Genomic DNA, 16,752 nt, shown 5'->3' with positions numbered 1-16,752 from the left:
CATGTTGGAAGGAACCAGAAGAAGACGGAGAAGGAGAGGAGTAACATCGTGGTGAATTTCTCTTCTCGGTGTTTCTTTATGTGAATAAAATGAGGAAAGTTATTTTACTGCTGTGCCTCTGCCACGCTGCATCCGCAAGTAAGATTTACTAAAAACGATTTGTAGTTATAATAACTTTACTGTAAGTGTAGCAGTTGTGTACTCTCTCTTTGCGTTGTGTTATTAATGATGTCCACACACCGTCACTTTTGGCTCCAACTCGCCATTTATTCTGATAATACAGAGATGATGTTAGATCTCCCACAGTCAGTCTCACAGCGGCAAAGCTTCTCAAAGATGCTGAAACAAAATGATATCAGTTGAAGTTGCTGTTGATTAGCCAGCTAGCTTTAACTAAGCTAGCAAAGTCACCGACAACGTGGCGTGTTCAACAAAGTGCTCCACACAATCAAAGAGGCAACTAATATCAACATTCAGTATTTTCTCTAGTACTTTGTAAGCTTAGCTCGACATACAATTTACAGAAACACAATTTTAACCATAAAAACAAGGCTTATGCTCTTTATATTTACGGAGCTAATTCAAAGTCAACCTACCACGGAGACGGCACATGCAGACTGCTGACGAGATGCGGGGTGCACCTGTCAAGTCTGCAGGGGCGCAGTAGAGGGCGCTAATGCTACGTACACACAACGGTCTCCATGGCAATCTCCATTATAATCAGATATCAGAGTAAATAATATATAAAATGAATAATAATAATTAAATATTAAAGTAAATAATATATAAAATGAATAATAATTAAATAATAAAGTAAATAACACGATATTGAAACAGATGACATATAATACATTCATTCAGTGTACATACATATAAACATATTAAGACAGAATTAGTAATGGCAAGTGTAATCATTAACTCCGCTACATTCCCCCCTGCTGATTTTCACTTGCCCATTCAAGCCAAACCAAAATGAAAAAGTGAGACTGAGCTGCCAGATCCCATAGAACAGAACATACCAGGTACCAACAATATACAGAAGAAAAGAAAAAAATGCCTATGCGTACAGTACTGTTCAGATCACAGATATCAAGTATTCCAGTCATAAAGACTATTCCTTAAGAATTAGAATGTGAAAGGTTTGCAAAGCCTACCAACACCCATAGGAAAACATGCCCATCTACATGTTAGGCTACTCAAATATTGCATCATTAAGACAGTACAATCATGAACCACCTGAACATACACATTACCTATACTCACTTACAGGTGTCATATTCTGAGAGAGAAAAAAAAATGATAACCTCCCACCAAGCAGAAGAAGCAATACATTCACTTATGTACCAATGCAACTACACATCATAACTATTAACAACCAGCAAGAACTTTCTGGCTCATGTGCTGAATAAGCCTTAAAACAGGTCTAACAACCCTCCCATATCTCGTCACTCTCCGTGTGTTATCACGGGAAAAGGTTTGGTCTGCCCCTGACAGAACCACAGAACCTGCATCAGGAGGCAGCGAAACAACAGCAGGTCGAGAGTCAGCAAAGTCCACAGAATAGTCAGTGTTCACAGCTGGGTCACAAAGACCAGACTGGTGTGGTCTGTTCTCTCTAGTCAAGTTTGGATTGTCATGCAGAGTCGGGTCAGATTCGTCAACGGCTTCCACTGAGTCATCAGCAGCAGGAACATCCTCTGCAGTAGTTGACTGATCTCCCGTGGAGGCTGGGAGCTGAGAGATCCATGTGACAGTCCTGTCCTCAGGTCCACATTCAGGCAGCAAGACAGAGCCCCTCTCATTTGCATCCAACACAGACTCATCCACATCACCATTGGTCAGGCCACTGACTGAAGAACAGTTCTCATGCTCAGTTGAAACGGGCAGGAAATTCACAGGCATAATCAGATTCCTGTGGACCACTTTCTCTCGGTCTGTTGCAGAGTTCTTGAGTCTGAAAGTGTGAGTGTTCTCATGTTTCTCCACGACAGTGTAGAGGTGGCTCTCCCAGCGATCAGCCAGCTTCCTCCGTCCGCGTTCCCCCTTGTTAGCCAAAAGGACCGTCCCCAACATCCACAGGTGCACCTCTCAGCTTGCGGTTGTATAGATCAGCCTGCCTCCCCTGTTGCTTAGCGGCTGAGGCCTGGGCAATCTTGATAGCCTCCGCCAAGTCACGTCTGAGACACTGTACATAGGCATCATAATCCATCACCTGGTCATCCATAAGCACAGACTCAAACATCATGTCCACAGGCAGCCTGGGCGTTCTGCCGAACATCAGTTGAAAGGGAGCAAAGCCTGTGGTTTCGTGAACTGTGGCATTATAGGAGAAGGTGAGAGATCGTAGGTGCTGGGGCCATCTGTGCTTGGCTTTCGGCGGAAGGGCTCTGATCATATTTCCAAGGGTGCGATTGAACCTCTCAACCGCTCCGTTGCCCATGGGGTGGTAGGGCGTTGTATGAGATTTCTTAACACCAGCAGCCTGGAGCATCTCTGCGATCAGACTGCTCTCAAAGTTCGCACCCTGATCTGAGTGCACCCGTTCAGGGAAGCCATAGACGCAAAAGAAATTGTTCCAGAGCTGATGAGCGACAGCCTTGGCTGACTGATTGGGACAGAGATAGGCCTGAGCCAGCTTGGTGAAATGGTCAGTCACTACGAGAACATCAAGGGACTTGTTTGAGGAGTCTTCAGCAGACCAAAAGTCAATGCAAACCAACTCAAGAGGTCTGGATGTCTTAACACTCTCGAGTGGCGCCCTGGCTTCTGGTTCAGGAGACTTACTGACCACACAACGGTGACAGCGCCGCACATACTCCTTGACATTCTCCTCCATCCCATGCCAATAGAATCGCTGTCTCGTCAGGTAGAGTGTCCGTCTCTGCCCCTGGTGACCCGCCTCGTCATGTACCCCTCTGAGAACTTTCTCTTTCAAGGCAGAGGGCACAACGTACCGGTAAGTTTTTCTCTTTGTGACAGCGTCCTTAGAGGTGCGATACAGGACACCTGAGTTGATGGTGAGCTGGTCCCAGCATCGAAGGAGCCGCAGAGCATCAACAGGCTCATGTGTGCGTTCACGTCTAGACGGCCTTCTCTGACGTTCCACAAAGTGAAGCACACGACTCAAACAGGGGTCAGCACGCTGCATAACCATCAGCGTGTCCTTGGGCAGAGGGTGGAATTCAGACAGCTCCGGTGGTTGAATGGACTGAGTGAGCTGAGGCAAGAGCAAAGCATGAGGGGGCAGGCACTCGTGATCCAAAGAATGCTCCAGAACAGCAGACACTGCCTGCGAGGAGATAGATGGATGAAGGGGCACAGCCACTGCAGTGTTGGAAGCCACTGTCAAGGGATGAAGCACATGTAGCCGGCTCAACGGATCACAAGACAGACGGAAAGCATCCTGCACACAGTCAAGGTCCAAAGCATTTGCTTCCTCCAGGAGTGCACCGTATGGGACTGTTGTGAGGCGATGAAGAACACTCGGTTGCACAAATGGCTCACGGCTGAGGGCATCCGCCACTACATTCTTAGGGCCAGGAATGTACCTGATGTCAAAGTCGTATGGGGCCAGTTTCGACACCCATCTCTGTTCACAGGCATCCAGTTTCGGCTTACTGAGAATGTATGTGAGCGGGTTGTTGTCTGTCCATACAGTAAATTTTTGGCCTCTCAGCCAATGGCTGAATTTGTCACAAACAGCCCACTTGAGTGCGAGGAATTCCAGCCTGTGAGCTGGATAGCGTGACTGGGCATAGTTGAGCGATTTGCTGGCAAATGCGACGGGTCGGGCAACATCATTACCCTCAACCACTTGAGACAATACAGCCCCGAGGCCATTGGAAGAGGCATCAACCGAGAGCAAAAAAAGGTTTGCCAAAGTCTGGATGAGCAAGGGTGGCATTATCCAGCAATGCCTGTTTCAGCTTTTCGAAAGCCTCACTGCATTCAGGTGTCCAGTCAGCAGAGGTGAGCCTCCTGATCATAGGTGGGCTCCTTTTGTTCTTGGCATGACGAGGCCTCCTCATCCCAGACGTCAGTGCAAACAGCGGTTTGCTGATGCAGGAGTATCCCTCAAAGAACTGCTGATAAAAGCCAACCATTCCAAGGAAGGATCTGATCTTGGTAGGAGAGGGGGTGCCAGTGCCCTCCTCCATCAAATCTCTGTCATCCAAGTCAACGATGGCTTTGACTTTCTCAGGATCAGTGTAGATGCCATCCTTCCTCACCACATGTCCAAGAAACTTCACAGAAGGTCTCATGAAGTGGCACTTTTTAGGAGCTAGTTTCAGGTTGTGCGCCTTTAACCTCTCAAACACCATCTCCAACCTCTGCAGCGCCAGCTGTTCATCAGGGGCAAATACCAGTATGTCATCCAGGTAACACAAGAGGCTCAAGAAGTTTTGATCACCGAAGATAGCCATCATCATCCTCATGAACGTGGCAGGGCTGTTGCATAGGCCCTGTGGGAGCCTGTTGTACTCATGCAGACCGAATGGAGAGGTGAACGCAGTGAACTTCTTGTCCTCCTCATGGACCTCCACGTTGTAATAACCAGAGGTCAGGTCCATGGTCGAGAAGAATGCATTCCCTCCGAGGGCAGCCAAGGCGTCAGCCTGGTGAGGCAAGGGATGCGCGTCTCTGACAGTTTGCGCGTTCAGCCAACGAAAATCAGTGCAGAGCCGCAAGTCTCCGTTCTTTTTCCAGACGAGGACAAGAGGTGAGGCATACTCGCTGGTAGACTTCCTTATGATGTCACGTTCCTCCATTTCATTCAAGGCCACTCTCAGCTTCTCGTAGTGTGATGGAGACAGACGGCGATAAGGGAGTCTGAAGGGTTTGCTGTCACTCAGTCGGATGCGGTGGACAAAGTCTTTTGCTCTTCCACAGTCCAGCCTGTGACGGGAGAAAATGGACTCATACTTGGCCAACAGATCAACAAGCTTTGCTTTCCAAAAAGGAGACAGATGACTCGAATCAACGTCAATGTCTTGCAGTCCTAAGTCACGGAGTGTCGGATTGCAAGGTCGGTGTGCAGGGCACTCTGAGTCAACAGTCAAGCTCTTCTCACTGGCTGTGTCAGACTTGTCAGCTGTCTTGGTCACTGTGCATTTCACATCAACAGGTGAGTCATTTTCATACAGGTAGTCAGTGTCAAAGTCTTCCAGTGCCACACATGTGGACACGTCAGCAATTTTACAGTTGCGTTTCAGAGTCACTGGTTTAGTGGAGGGGTTGGTGACTCTCACCGGGACCCAACCGTCGCCCCACAGCGGTGTCACAATACGACCCACCATAACTGTCCGTGGCACTGTGCGAGACTCACTTGGCTCTACAATGACCGTGCTGCCAGCGGAGAGACATTTATGGCTAGGCAGGCGGCCCCAAACCAAGTGTTCCTTCATGGGCTCCAAGGTCACAGCATGTTTGAGTTTAACAGTGCCCACCTTGTCAGAACACTCATTTCCTCTCCATTTCTCCACAGTGGTCAACAGCTGCAGCAGCGTTTCCTCCTCCTCGGAACCTTGATCCGAAAGAGACACTTTCTCCCAGAAATCCTCAGAATGCCTCAGCACCCGAATGAGATGTTTGATGACATTGCTGCCAAGAATGAGATCATCACTCTGACCCTCCACAATGAGTGTGGGGACTGAGATGCGATTATCAAGTACTTTCATCTGAAGCTCACATACTCCCACAGGAGTTGTTCGCAAACCCCCGCATCCAATGAGAACAACTGATGTAGGAGAAACAGAGCCCGGAGAAACAACATTAGCTTGTTCCAAGAGGGGAAGCATGCGAGAGCTCAAGGAACAGGCCATCGAGCCACTGTCCAGCATAGCTCGCAGCTTCACAGCATCCTGGACCAGCACATCAGTGTAGAAAAGGTTATCGGTAGCAGAAAGCCTCTGCGTGTTTTGAAATATCACGGTAGTGTCATCATCTGTTGAGGCACAGAACTGTGAGTAAACAGATTCAAGATCAACATCCTCCTGTTCTCGTGGGGACATGTTAACTGGCCCTCCAATAGTCCCCTGCTCATGTGGGCCAGTTAGTTTTCCTGCTGACTTGGACCGCCAGGCTGAGCAGCAGACGAGGCAGGACCAGGGGAGACAGGACAAGTCATCGCTTGATGTCCAGCAGCATGGCAGCGGAAGCAAAGACGTTCACTCCTACAGTGGGACACAGTGTCATGATTATCATTCCCACAAACGGCACATGGCCGCCGCGACCTTGTGCGGCTGCCAGTCCCTGGTCGAGGAGGCCTGGAACGCTGAGAGGACTCACGCTGCAGCAAGCGCTCCAGAAGAGAGATGACATGCTCAAGAGACTGACCCTCATTTGGAAATGGTCTACCGGCTGTATGCGGTTGCGGGGTAGAAGGGCTCTCTGTAGTCTGAACATGGCTGCGAATAACCTCTTCAGCCTGGGCAGGCTGCAAGCGATCAGCTGGGCCTGCAGATTGACGCTGCTGGAGACGCCGTTTACGGTGATGCTCGTCCAGCCGCACCTGAACATCAGTGGCAGTCCATTCCTCCAGTGGCTTACAGCTGAAGATTAAACACAGTTCAGGATCGGGACAATGAGTGATGAACATAACTGTCACTTCACGAGCGGGGTTGTCAAGAGTCTTGCCTTGTCTCTTTAGTCCATCCACAGCAATGTCAATGGCTTTGTTAAGCCGAATCCAGTAGTCAACAGCAGTCTCAGTGGGGTAAGGCTTTGTGTCGTAAAAGTCAGCAAGAGGCATAAAAGAGACTACCGATTCACTGAAGTGCTGTCTGAGTATGTCAAACACAGGTTGTGGGCCTGACATCAAGTCCAACGAGGGTTTGCTACGTAGCCCAACCTTCACAACATCCTGTGCTTTCCCTTGTAGCTTATTGAGCACTTCTTCAACTTGGTCACACAGCTCAATGCCCCTCCTACTCAGATAAATCCTGACAGATTCCTCCCACTCAGAGACTGAAAGTCTGTCAGTGTTGTCTCCCCTGAAAGGGCGAGGTTCATAGCTCTCATGGCTAACTGTCAGGTTAACCTTAGAAAGATCAGTAGTGGACGAATGAGGCACACTAACATCATTAGCTGAAATGGACTTAAGACAGGAGACAATGTTTTCACCAATGCTGGCCCCTATCTGTTTCACTAAGTCACTCAGAGCAGTCACTGGGACATGTTCAACATCCTGATCAGAAGGTGCAGACTGCCCCTCTGCTCCTACATCAGCAGTGCCATAAGTATTATCACACCCCACATTATTTACCTTAGCAATATGAGGGGTAGATGTCAAAGGTTTTTCCCTAGTTCGTCCACGGTCCACATTTGAAAGTGGACTAAACCACATACTCGTACCCCTGCCAATACCCGACATATTAGGCCCATCCATTTTCAGTGAAAAAAACAAAACTTAACACTATGCCTATCCAGGGATTTTTTTTTTTTTTTACACTTTGTCCTCCATACAGGAAAAAAAAAAAAAAAAAAAATATATATATATATATAATGCCCAAACCACACACAAACTGCTTCGACTCACAGAAGAGGAAGAAAAAAAATAAAATCCTAGCAGAATATTTTTTTTTTTTTTTTTTTACCTCCACATTTCACAATTATAAAATTAGCAATAAACCAATAACATGTACACAGTGAATCCCATTAACAGCACTACATGTAAAGTTATTTTCTTTTAGGTCACTCAAATCCGCTAATCACAAAATATAGTCCATAGAAAGTAACAGCATCAGATTTCCAATCACATTTGCGACTCACTGCACCGTGGAAAGCCGATTGCGCAACAGGCGGAGCAGACGAAACTCCGGTCTTGACGTCGAGTCCGCAGCAACACCAAGGAGAAGAACGGGTCACGGCACCAGTGTCGCAGTTGTGTACTCTCTCTTTGCGTTGTGTTATTAATGATGTCCACACACCGTCACTTTTGGCTCCAACTCGCCATTTATTCTGATAATACAGAGATGATGTTAGATCTCCCACAGTCAGTCTCACAGCGGCAAAGCTTCTCAAAGATGCTGAAACAAAATGATATCAGTTGAAGTTGCTGTTGATTAGCCAGCTAGCTTTAACTAAGCTAGCAAAGTCACCGACAACGTGGCGTGTTCAACAAAGTGCTCCACACAATCAAAGAGGCAACTAATATCAACATTCAGTATTTTCTCTAGTACTTTGTAAGCTTAGCTCGACATACAATTTACAGAAACACAATTTTAACCATAAAAACAAGGCTTATGCTCTTTATATTTACGGAGCTAATTCAAAGTCAACCTACCACGGAGACGGCACATGCAGACTGCTGACGAGATGCGGGGTGCACCTGTCAAGTCTGCAGGGGCGCAGTAGAGGGCGCTAATGCTACGTACACACAACGGTCTCCATGGCAACCTCCATTATAATCAGATATCAGAGTAAATAATATATAAAATGAATAATAATAATTAAATATTAAAGTAAATAATATATAAAATGAATAATAATAATTAAATATTAAAGTAAATAATATATAAAATGAATAATAATTAAATAATAAAGTAAATAATAAAGTAAATAACACGATATTGAAACAGATGACATATAATACATTCATTCAGTGTACATACATATAAACATATTAAGACAGAGTTAGTAATGGCAAGTGTAATCATTAACTCCGCTACATAAGTCACACTTTGAAGAGCTTCATTAACACCACTTTAAGGCGGAAATGAAAACACCATCAGTCTTTTTTTATTAACGAGTTTATTTATAATAATTGAGATACATTCATTCATAATTTTTCATCAGGTAATAATAATATATTGTAGTCATATATTTAACCTAGATCTTATTTTACACGTTGTTTAACCCCATGTTCTAGATACTTACATTTTATTGTCTTTTTACATGTTTATTTATTTTATGATTGTATATTATCTGTAGTGGGTGGTGTATTTGTATTGTCTGTTATATTGTGTTTTATGGTATTGTGAAGTACATTTTTGTAGGAGCCGTGTATTTCTTTGTGGTATTTTATTTGTGTAATATGCCTCCAGCCACTAGGGGGTGTAAGAGAGTCGCTTTTTAAGTTGTTAGAGCTCACAGTAATAATGAAACAAGGTGCTTTGGAGCTTTGCATATTGTATGTCTAAACAACATTTACCAATTAGCAGCCAGTAGCAGCTAAAAGTGTTGGACTTTAGTCACCATAGTTCTCTTAAAAATTAGCTTCTTGTCCTCTTGGAATTGGTACTAATGTAAAAAAAAAGAAAAGAAAAAGATTTGAAAAATTCCATTTAAAAAACCTGATATAATTTGATTAACTTATATATATATAAATATATATATTATTTGTAATTATTTTATTATTTTTTTTATTTAAGAAAAATAATATTATTCACAGATATTTAACACAGAGCATTTTCACTTTTCTTCACCCCCCACTGCCTAGACAAAATAACGTATAATAATATATATACACAGGGAATGATGGTTCAAAATTAAGATTTAAAATAAATAAATAAATACATAAAATAATGTAAATAGCCAAAAGCAAAAATAAATAAAATAAATAAAACAAAAATAAAATATAAATAAATAAATAAAGAATAAAAGAAGCCAGCAAACACATAATTAATAAAATAAAACATACATACAGATTAATTAATTTAACATTTTGCATAGGAAAAGATATAAATAAATTATATTTAGAGAATAATTAGACAACACAGAAAAACACACATAATCAATAACAACCTACTGAACATTCATATCATCATGTATTTATTGTCTTCAGTGATATAATATTTCATATAGTATATTATTCTATCTAATAATGCTTTAACGTAGTACCTCCATACTGAGTTGTGTTGGTTGGGTCAGATGACATCACACTGATAGTTCCATTGACTGTACTATATCATGCTGTTTAGTAGAGCTACACTGATAAATCACACCTCCATATTATTTGCTGATATCAGCTTATTGCAGATATATGGTATCGGTGTATATATCGGCTGATAAGTAACAAGAAACTGAAGTGCAGAAATGCCAAACTGAGTTTGAGCTCATTCATAAACAGTGTCTCCATCACATAGTTTGTCCTCCAGAGAGCACCAGTTCATTTGTAAACTGTGAAATGTCCCACTGAGTTCTACTGGTCACAAAACAACAACAACTAAGGAATCTGTATCAAGTTTGTCTGTTTATGTTCTGTGTCTCTATTCAAAATACTGTCGGCCCATATGTTGAATATTGATATCAGTGTCGGCCTCAAAAATCCAGCATCAGTCGGGCGATGCTGTTTAAGGATTTGATGTATTAACAGAATCACATTTATTCTTGGACAGATTTGTTAAACATCTTTCAGTGCAGAATATTTAAAGTTCAGCTGAACACAGAAATATGAGCTAGATGCATTCAGACAGGAGAGGACAGTAGAGGACAGCAGAGGACAGGAGAGGACAGTAGAGGACAGTAGAGGACAGTAGAGGACAGTAGAGGACAGCAGAGGACAGTAGAGGACAGTAGAGGACAGAAGAGGACAGCAGAGGACAGCAGAGGACAGTAGAGGACAGCAGAGGACAGTAGAGGACAGCAGAGGACAGTAGAGGACAGTAGAGGACAGTAGAGGACAGCAGAGGACAGTAGAGGACAGTAGAGGACAGCAGAAGACAGTGGAGGACAGTAGAGGACAGCAGAAGACAGTGGAGGACAGTAGAGGACAGCAGAGGACAGTAGAGGACAGCAGAGTAGAGGACAGTAGAGACAGACTTCAAACTAATGTGATAATGAGGAGTGTGAACTACTAATGATGCATCCTGAAGAATAAATGACTCCACTAACTGGAAACTAAACTGGACTTTCTCTTCACATTGAGATATCCAGCACTAGATACAAATAAATCAATAAATGATGTCTGTTTTTACAAACTGCTTTCTATCAATGAATGTCAGCTACACAACTGTATGACCTAAATATGAGACTCCTTTTATATTTTATTTCAGAATTAAAACAGTTTTCAAGACTAAATCATCAGAAATATTAAAGAGTGTCTGGAACTAAATATATTTATATATTTATTGACTACACAGAGATTATTAGGATGTCTTGTAGTTCTTTTTGACTCTGTGTTCAGAGAAATAACATTGTTCAGTGATTTATAAAAGTATGATATAAAAACTGAAATCATGACGTTAACGTTCTCTTCCAGTGACTCACTCTCTGAAGTATTTCTTCACTGCGTCTACTGGAGTCCAAAACTTCCCAGAGTTTGTGTCTGTTGGGTTGGTTGATGAATTTGAGATTAGTCACTATGACAGTAACACCAGGAGAGAAGAACCCAAACAGGACTGGATGAGCAACGTCACAGAAGAGAATCCTCAGTACTGGGAGAGGGAGACTGAGTTCTGTAAGGGTAAACAGCAGGCCTTCAAAGTCAACCTTGAAGTTGCAAAGAAGCGCTTCAACCAAACTGGAGGTTTGTTCATGTTTCACTTTTTACTGATAAAATGTTGTTTATATTTTCATCCTGTATTTTAGTGAACAGATGTTACCACACACACAGTGTTTCTGTCCATCCCATAATAACCAGCAGAGATGATGAACCCTTTGTCTCCACTAGATTAGATCAGAATCAGTCTACTGAACTGCCCACAGTGAGTTGGTCCATAAGAACTCTGCTGCAGGAACCTGTTTATCACAACAGTTTTACAACCCACAGCTGATAGAGGAACATTACTGCCTGCTGGTTTCTTAAAGTACGGAGCAGGACTGTAAACGGGCCGCAGGCTGCTTCTGCTGGGTCCTCATATGAGAGGAGTAGCAGGAGGTTTTAATAATACTTTTATCATTTAATAATATTTTTAATTTAATTATAATTCTTGACATTTTACAGTGTAAACAATTTATTGATTAATTCATAGTCATGATATAATCAATAATCACAACAATAATACTTGTATCCTTAAATATATGTTAAAACTACAGATTAGATTAGATTACCTTTACATGACCACAGTGTGTCTATGATACAGTATTTCATTTTTAATTTATCAAACATGTTCTAGATCAGATTTCTTAATATGAGAATTTTCTTCTTTTCTCTGTTTAATATCATTTTATATTAAATCCTGTTCAGTGTTGTTCAGACAAAAGAAGCAATTTGAAGATTTCACTTTAGACTCTGAGAACTTGTGACGGGCATCTTCACTATTTTCTGACATTTTAAAATAAGTAAATGTTTAATCTATTAATCCAATAATAATTGATGATGAAAAGAATAATGAGTTTCAGCCCTAACTATACAGTAGAACTCCAGATTAGATTAGATTAACTCTACTGTACTGACCACAGTGTGTTGGTCCATCCCAGCAGGCAGCATCAAGACAACATCTGCAGCTGGAAACAGCTGTTGGTTGTCTTGAATGACTGACTGATGGATGGACCAATCAGGACACACAGACTGCCTCCCAGTCTCCATAATGGTCCTGATGGTCTCTGCCTTATTGTGACCAGTTGTAGTAACACAGTGCTGTCCTGGCTGAGCAGCTGGAGTCTAGTGACTCATCCTGGACTGAAAGTGTCCTTCAGTGGAAGCTTCTAGAGCAGCCTCAGGACAGTCTGGTCTGGAGTTTCTCACAGGAAGAGGATGTTGTTGGACTGATCCACTGGCTGCAGGGTCTCAGTGGGTGTAAGGTTCAGTCCAGGATCAGGTTTAATGTGAGTCTGCTAGTCAGGACTCTGTTCCTGCAGCTCACATGAAGCCACAGCACCTTCAGCAGTGGAGAGAAACTGTTGGTCTCAGTGGAGGCACTGTGTCTCTGTGGTAAAAAGAGGATCTGAACTGTGTTAGGATGTCACTCTGTTTCCCAGCAGTCTCTGCCTCTCTGTCTCTCTCCAAGACGTCCACACTGTCCACATGATGATTGGCTGTAAGTGTCTTTCATGGAGCCAATAACAGCAGGAGGTGTAGATCCTCTGTCTTGGTGTCTGTGGATCAGTGTGTCTCTGTGGTAAAGATGTGATATCAACTGATAATAGATGACTGGGCTGTGATCTCACTCTGGTTTAATGCCGTCTCTGTCTCTCTCTCTCAGATGTCCACATTGTCCAGAGGATGTACGGCTGTGAATGGGACGATGTGACTGAGGAGGTTAAAGGTTATTTTCAGGATGGTTATGATGGAGAAGACTTCATATCATTGGACCTGGAGACAGAGACATGGGTCGCTCCAAAACTACAGGCTGTCATCACCAAACACAAGTGGGATAATGAGAAAGCTGAGATAGCACGGCTAAAACACTACCTCACCCAGATTTGTCCTGAGTGGGTGAAGAAGTATGTGAACTATGGGAGGAGCGTTCTGCTGAGAACAGGTAGAATCACATGACCTGAACAATCTTCATGTCTCCTCTGTTTCTAAGCAACAGTAACATTACAGTACATGTCACCAACATACAGAGACCCACTGCGTCTCTCTTTACACACATTTCTCTTTCTTTCATTTCCTCTCACCTCTCTCACACTTTGGTATCGACACCAAATAACGTCCCATTGCTCACAGACTACTTGACCAGTAATGAGAATAGTTTGATCCCTGAACAGATACAGGTGTCTGCTAACAATTTATATCAAGTTTTTTTTAGAGCTAAACCCGAACGTGAAAGACACAATTTAGATAAATGTACAAGGAGGGCATTTTCACTAAATTCTGCCTCCCCGGGACGGTTGGGACATCTTGTTCTGGACTAAACAAATATCATTTAAATTGAATAAATGCAGTCTAAATATTAACACCTTATATTTAAAAAGTCTCTGTCCCTACTGTCCCCCTGTCCCAACCGACCCCGCTCTCCCCTATGTGTTACGAAGGCATTTAAAACACATCAAACAGGAATGCTAATATTAATATGCAGTAAATAATACTACTGTTGTCTTTACTCTCCAGAGCTTCCCTCAGTGTCTCTCCTCCAGAAGACTCCCTCCTCTCCAGTCAGCTGCCACGCTACAGGTTTCTACCCTGACAGAGCCACACTGTTCTGGAGGAAAGATGGAGAGGACCTTCATGAGGACGTGGACCACGGAGAGATCCTCCCCAACCACGATGGAACCTTCCAGATGAGTGCTGACCTGAAACTTTCATCAGTCCCACCTGAAGACTGGAGGAGGTACGACTGTGTGTTTCAGCTCTCTGGTGTGAAGGACGACCTCGTCACCAGACTGGACAAAGCAGTGATCAGGACCAACAGAGGTGAGACTGAGATCAGGAGTGATGGAGATGGCAAACACACATTTAGTTCACTGTCACTGTCCTGCAGTTCATGTAGTTTTATGTGGATGGGAAGTTGTGTTGTTGTCACTTTCTATCATCTAGTTTTTATATATCATTTGAAGGTTTAGATCAGTATTAAACCAATGCACGAGCTCCTCTGGACCCGGTGTTATTACCACCATTTCTGTTGTGCTGCCTGTCCACTGTTTACTTAGCTTTGATTAATATAGAAACATATCAATAATCAAACAGACAAAACACAATTTCATTGTCTTATAGATGTTCTTCTCTTCTAACCTGCTTCATGTGTTCAGGTTGTGACTATTTGTTGTTGTTTTGTGCTCAACAGAGAAGCCCACTGACATGACCGTCCCCATCATCGCTGCAGTGGTTGTTCTTGCTCTCGTCCTCATCGCTGGGATGATTTTTGGAGCCGTCATTTATAAAAAGAAGAACGGTGAGAAACCCAAACAGAAACATCGTCTCATGTCTTTTCCTCTCTGTTTTGATTTTAGACTTTTAAGTTGATGCTTTTATCCAAACTAATTTCACTTCCCAGCACATCTAAATGTGTTTGAACCAGCAGTCAGTGCTGTAAGGCTCAGAGCCACAGTTTGATGATAATATGACTATAGCATGATGATGTAAGGGAGAGGTGATGGAAGATAAATGATGTCAAACAAAAGGTAGAAGGGATTTATTTATGAGTTTGAGTGAGTAGAAGAGCGGGTCATCACTGGAAACATTAAAGGAGACAAAGTCTGACATCTTCAACTGTGACAACATCAATAATTAGTCTTGTCTTTTTATTTCAGCCAAACGCCCTCCATCTCGTAAGTGCAACTTGTTTTTATTCTATTTCCTCTGAGCTGAATCTCTGTAGATTAAAAAGAGTTAGTGTATTTTGTGCTGAAGGACTTCTTCCTGCAGTGTTTGCTGAGGGCTAACAATGTGTTTCTGACCTTACAGCTGTAAACAACGCTGAGGTCTTGGAGGAACTGAATCCAGGATCCTAAACGATGAACACACCAGCCTGCACACAGTGAGTTGCTTCATATGGGACATGAAGCATTCACACCTGTTGTTAAACAAAGCTGCCTTAAACTATGTGCAGAAGGAGCTTCTGTGATTGTTTCTTTATCCGCTGTAAAACTTCTGTGACACGTTGGAGCTGGAAAGAACATCTTTGAGTTTCTCCACAACGAAGGTGAAACTGTTTAATATGACGTGAAGTGAGATTATTAAGAGAAAGACGGAGATGCTTTCAGAAAGCTTCACATCAGCAGCTCAGATAAACTGTCTGTATATTAAAGACTCAAATATTAACCTTTAGAAAAACAGACACCAATTTATTAAAATGGTGTTGAACCAAATTAAAATAAACGATTTATACCAACAACATGTTAACACTTCAATGACTGAATCATGGATATCTGAGGTCTACATGATGCTGTAAATATGTGCTTTTGTGGAATTGAACTCTCCAAACATTTATGGTCAATAGTTTTGTTTTCTATTTTATATATTTTTATTTTCTTTTTTCCTCTTTAGGTTTATGGATACATTCTGCACTGGATCAAGGAGCGATGCCACATTCTCGCCGGAGTCCACGACACTCTGACATCATCCAGGTTGCAGCGACGTGGGTTTTCTCAGTCTGACAATGCTGCAGGTAGACGGAGCTGCCGAAGCATCCGTCCACCAGAGGACAGATTCACATGAAGACGCCGGTGGAGGGGACAACTGAGGAGCAGCAGACGTCCGAGTGTTGGCGATGTGAACGTTCCCGTTACAGCAGCCGGCGAAGAAGACAGAGTCGCTCACAAAGTGTAAAGACGATCTGCTGTGTCCGTCTCTGTTGGGACATTGTGCTATAAATGTTCAAACCAGACAAAGTGGTCTTGAACAAGCATCAGGCCTGTAATTCAACTGATGGTGAACGGTTTTAAAACTGCTATGAAATAATATGACTATCTTTGGCTTTATTATCATGTAACATAGATATTTTATATTACATATTTATTAATATATCTAAATATTTGTCTTCCATCAAGTGGTCTTTTTATTTCTGCAGTTTGGTATGATGGTCCATTAAAGTCACTGAGCTTCAGTTAACCATGATTATGGATGTCGTCATCAACATCAATATAAGACACCAATTAATAAAGGCTTTTATACAGTTCTTAGCTTTTTTTTTGTTTATTTTCTTTTTAAGAGAATCTTAAGTCACTGCATGTCAATTTCTCAACATACTATATATACTATGACTTTTTATCATGAAAGTTCTCGACATACTATACTATGACTTTATTCTCGTAATATTGCGACTTTCTTTCTCGTAAAGTTATGACTTTATTCTCTTTTCCCCCCTCAATGGCCCTAATACTCCGTCCTACTTTTGGATTTGCAGTCAGACCCATTTGAAATATAATATTTTCAGATAATGTAGTGATGTAATGATTGTTATAATGAAACACATGAACTCACTCTTC

The 16,752-nt window shown here is 42.6% G+C and overlaps 1 protein-coding gene and 1 long non-coding RNA gene across 3 annotated transcripts; one reads left to right on the top strand and one right to left on the bottom strand.

Annotated features, from left to right (window-relative positions):
• LOC119503119 (H-2 class I histocompatibility antigen, Q9 alpha chain-like) lies at nucleotides 1-16,094 on the top strand. 2 transcript variants are annotated; one of them, XM_037794712.1, is made up of 8 exons: nucleotides 1-138; nucleotides 11,201-11,467; nucleotides 13,086-13,364; nucleotides 13,937-14,239; nucleotides 14,610-14,717; nucleotides 15,076-15,093; nucleotides 15,230-15,302; nucleotides 15,812-16,094. In XM_037794712.1, the coding sequence occupies exons 1-7, from the start codon at nucleotides 90-92 to the stop codon at nucleotides 15,274-15,276; spliced, it is 1,071 nt and encodes a 356-aa protein (XP_037650640.1). In that variant the 5' UTR covers nucleotides 1-89; the 3' UTR covers nucleotides 15,277-15,302; nucleotides 15,812-16,094. The 2 variants fall into 2 exon arrangements, with proteins under 2 accessions (XP_037650640.1, XP_037650641.1); XM_037794713.1 differs by lacking the exons at nucleotides 14,610-14,717; nucleotides 15,076-15,093.
• Nucleotides 243-8,667, bottom strand: LOC119503176. The gene is made up of 3 exons (XR_005210263.1): nucleotides 8,285-8,667; nucleotides 7,265-8,027; nucleotides 243-339 (listed from the first exon to the last, which is right to left on the bottom strand). It is a non-coding gene; the product is annotated as an uncharacterized LOC119503176 (long non-coding RNA).
• Nucleotides 16,095-16,752: the final 658 nt, after the last annotated feature.

Source organism: Sebastes umbrosus, chromosome 15, assembly GCF_015220745.1.
Source record: "Sebastes umbrosus isolate fSebUmb1 chromosome 15, fSebUmb1.pri, whole genome shotgun sequence".
NCBI lineage: Eukaryota > Metazoa > Chordata > Actinopteri > Perciformes > Sebastidae > Sebastes > Sebastes umbrosus.
This window is presented reverse-complemented; position numbering and strand designations above follow the sequence as displayed.